This window comes from Cloeon dipterum, chromosome 2 (assembly GCF_949628265.1).
Source record: "Cloeon dipterum chromosome 2, ieCloDipt1.1, whole genome shotgun sequence".
NCBI lineage: Eukaryota > Metazoa > Arthropoda > Insecta > Ephemeroptera > Baetidae > Cloeon > Cloeon dipterum.
Window position 1 is genome coordinate 1747233 of NC_088787.1, and position 3860 is coordinate 1751092.

A 3860-nucleotide genomic window follows, 5' to 3' on the forward strand; every position below is an offset into this window, starting at 1 on the left:
TATGTTCCGTCCTTGGAGGTCGTTGGCAATTTCGCCAGCGACTTTTGCACCTTTGACAGTTACAACCTGTCCAATGAGATTATTCTACCTGGATTTTCAGACCTACGCCATTTCACCTATGATTTCAATTATGAATATATACCTACAAACTTTCCCACTGGCTTCCAAAAAATCAATTCCCTAGAGGTAAGCTCTAATCATCAATAATCGATTGATGGAAAACCTATAAATATATTTCAGATCATTTGGCTAGAAACGAAAAATCCCCGCAAAAATATACGCTGGAGCACTTTGCATTTGCTGAAGGAACTCACCAGTGTCAAAAGTTTACATCTCCGTGGTGTTCCAATCGATGCAGCATTGGCCGTCTTTTTCACAAGCTTTGGAGCAAATCTGCACACTCTGCACGTCACCTCCGATGAGACAAGCAATACAAAGCTGACCTACAATCAAGTTTTCAAACACTGTCCGAAACTGGAAAAGCTTTGCCTGGACGTTGACGACTCAGAAGAGCAAATCTCCGTGAAATTTCCTCCACTCAAAGAGCTCAAGTTTAATATGCAGCGGTAAGTTGTTGGGCCTGTCATGTAAGTGAGCAGATTTTATTTGTATAACTCTCCAGCTTCAAGGAAGTAGACTTCACTACTCTCTGTGAGATCTTGACGGCACCAGAACTGGAGAAATTCGAGTTGATGGGCGAACCAGATTACCCTGAAACTTTGTACAAGTTGAACTCATTGATGAACGAATCCGAAAACCTGTGCAGACTCAAGACGGTTGTAGTCAATTTCGGATGGACCAACTTGACTGAGAGAATGGAAGAGAAGAGAAGCTACTTCCAACAAATGAGCAGATTTCTCTCCATCTTGATTCACTTCCGAAAAGAGAACTTGACCGGAATCAGATTTTCTCTGAACGATTCGTGCGAGTATTTGGAATTTTATAGCTGCTTGAAGGTGTCAGCCACAGGGAAAATAGTATCTGCACCCTTAATTGGAAAACTGTTCCAAAATGTGGATGTACATGACATTCCTAATTGGCTTCAAGATGTCACCGTCTTCAACAAACTCGAAAAGTTCAAGATACCACTCATCCAATGACGTGTTTCAAAGCAGAATTAAAATATTCTTGATACACATAAAGGTTTTTATTTTTCTTCCTGGATCCTTGCCATATTTAGTAAAATTCCACTCGATTAAACGTTTAAATCTAATTAATATTTATTAATCAAAGTATAAGTAAAATCAACAATTCAGACAACACATTTATACATAATATTAATTTTCTGGACGTCATTATCGCTCAAAGCACTTCTTTGCCCGATCAAAGCTCCAGGTGGCTGAATCGTTTCTATCGTTGGCTGTCCATTGGAAGAGAAACTCTTGGCCGAGTAGTGCATGACGCTTCCGTAGTCATAGGCGACACCGAACGCTGACGTCGAGTTTCTGATGTCGAAGCTCTTCACTGAACCTGGATCAACATTTTCCCACAGGATTTTGATCCACTGATCTCTGTCTGTTCGCGCGTGTTCATGGTAAAAGCCGATGGTGTGCATGAACTCGTGAATGACGGTTCCTACCTGTAATTCAATTCTAAAGACGATAGCTAGGATTTAAAATTACAACTCACGATTGTGACGCATCCTGGAATCTGCAGATTGACGTACTGCATTCCACCGTATCTTCCGACCGTCGCCCAGCACCCCGTGTTCTCGCTGTTGATGACAACGTAACTGCTCTGGGAGCCGTTGTACGGCTTGAACCTGATGCACGTCTTCGCGTGGTACGCGTCGAACGCCTTGTAGATCAGAGCCGTCTGGTTCTCGTCTAAAACCAGAAAAAATCATGAGACCTTGCGAGTCCAGACCCTCTCGTACTGAATGTTCCGTTGAACTTGTAGAATACTTCGGCGTTCGGCCAGCGGTAATACGTGTTGATCAGACCGTTCCTGCCCTGCGTGCTTGGTGGCACCAGCATATCACCTTCAAGGTACGAGCCAAGCTCCTCGGGATTCACGCCTGAGTTTGGATTCCATCTTCGCAACTTGTATCCTTTGTTAAAATGAAGCGGATTTAAAATACTCCTCAACGTCTTAAAGATAAAGACCGTCTTTGATGAGGTTTCTGAACACACCAATCGATTCCTGAGGGTCAAATTAGGTAAAGTGGATATTTTCCGGCCTAAAAGTGCAGCGCGACGCGCGAACTTTTTTTCCCGCCAAAACAATATGGACGTATTTGCGAGAACTGCGCATGCGTCAGAGCTGGATTGAGCACTTGCAGAGAGACCGCCTGCACGAATGACTTATTTATCAGATCCAGCCAGCTCTCACGCATTTACGTTCAAATTGTTTTGGCGGGAAAAACAGTTCGCATGACTCTTTGGACTATTTGGAGGGAAAAAACCTCCACTTTACCTAATTCAACCCTCAGGAATCGATTGGTGTGCTCAGGAACCTCGTCAAAGACGGTCTTCAAAAGATTTTGTTCTTACCGACTTTCGAATCTGGCTTGCCAATGCTTAGCATCCTGACCTTGTTCAATTCAGCCCGGTAATTCGCATCATTAAACTCGCGAGTGACCTCAGGCAGGGGGCTTGCGACGGCTGCACACACCAACCAGGTGAAACAAATAAAAGTGGCAAGCCTCATCTCCTCGTCTTTAAAAATCAAATAGGGATAAATTACAATTAATGACTGGGAGGAGAATAAATGTATACTCACGACTATTTCCTTAAGTGACTGTGCTGGAGAATGTTGTGGAATTGCAGAGACTGCTGCTTTTATAGCAAACCGAATTATCTCCGAATGGCTATAAAAATTTATGCTTCTCTTTTGCGAGGACGTGCCGCTTTTCTTATCGCGTGACATTGGCAATAAAAACGTGTCAAGGGATTTATCAAATCACGTGCAAGTTAGTACATACAATAAAAATCTAGCCTTTGATAAAAATTTGCGACTGTTGAACCCCAACTTTAGATGAAATAGCTTATAGTACGTGCAATAAAAATTCTAGTCTGCGATTTTGCGAGATTGTTTTATTATGACCTCGCAAAAATTGTATCAAATCGAAGCAACTCTAATTTATTAACGAAAATAATTGTAAAGATAACAATTATAGCCTTTTCTTATGACTGTTTTAATCATAAAAGCAACATATCGGAACATATCAAAGCTTATAGATATAGAAAAGTATAATAACAAAATTTTACACTGCTTCAGGACCAAGCATTATTAGTCCCACTAGGATTTGATTCACGCGACGATCATGAATGGCGTCTGGCGTCCGAATTGAACACTCACTCAGCCTGTCAGTTGCAAGAGTAGAAAATGATTTCTGTCCCTTCGATTTCCTCGTCCAAAACCAGTTCACAGACCTTGAAAAACCAAGTCTGCAATATCTCAAACGCGTCACAGCTGTTTATTCGCCTGCATCATCATCCTCGAGTTAAACATAAGGGATTTATGAGGCGTGTAGGAATGAAAGTTCTCAAGATCCGTTGATAAAAACTGCCAGAAAATTGTTTCCTGTTATAATAATAATATGGATTTTATTTAGAAAATAATTTTAAGAGTGCAATCACGTTAAATAATTTTTGAAACAGAAATTCTAAGGAAGTTCCTCTCATATTATCTTTCACTCCACTGTGTTCTCCCCAGTCTCTGCTGTGAAAAGGGGAAAAAGGGGAAGCTCAACTAGGAGATTAACTAAAATCAGGTGCTCACAGGAGGTTAGTAGGATGGTTGTATAAATTGTGAAGCAGGCCCGCTATTAGGGGTTTGATTTCTTAATAATAAATTTACAAAAAAAAAAATAAAGTGGTTTGGCATTTTTTTATTTGTTATGTGAAAACGTCACCAAA

General features: G+C 41.1%; 1 protein-coding gene across 1 annotated transcript; it reads right to left on the bottom strand.

Moving 5' to 3' along the window:
* Positions 1-1195: 1195 nt before the first annotated feature.
* On the bottom strand, positions 1196-2750 carry LOC135937260 (zinc metalloproteinase nas-13-like). The gene is made up of 5 exons (XM_065480372.1): positions 2722-2750; positions 2493-2657; positions 1877-2050; positions 1630-1826; positions 1196-1579 (listed from the first exon to the last, which is right to left on the bottom strand). Exons 2-5 carry the CDS (start codon positions 2647-2649, stop codon positions 1253-1255), a joined length of 855 nt encoding a protein of 284 aa, XP_065336444.1. The 5' UTR covers positions 2650-2657; positions 2722-2750; the 3' UTR covers positions 1196-1252.
* Positions 2751-3860: the final 1110 nt, after the last annotated feature.

Bases quoted from the DNA above. Each gene is read 5' to 3' on its own strand.
- LOC135937260 (XM_065480372.1), bottom strand. From the start codon at position 2,649: ATGAGGCTTGCCACTTTTATTTGTTTCACCTGGTTGGTGTGTGCAGCC. The intron at 1,827-1,876 runs GTACGAGAGGGT...TTCTGGTTTTAG, and splicing joins CAAGTTCAACGGAACATTCA to ACGAGAACCAGACGGCTCTG. The intron at 1,580-1,629 runs GTGAGTTGTAAT...ATTGAATTACAG, and splicing joins TTCCAGGATGCGTCACAATC to GTAGGAACCGTCATTCACGA.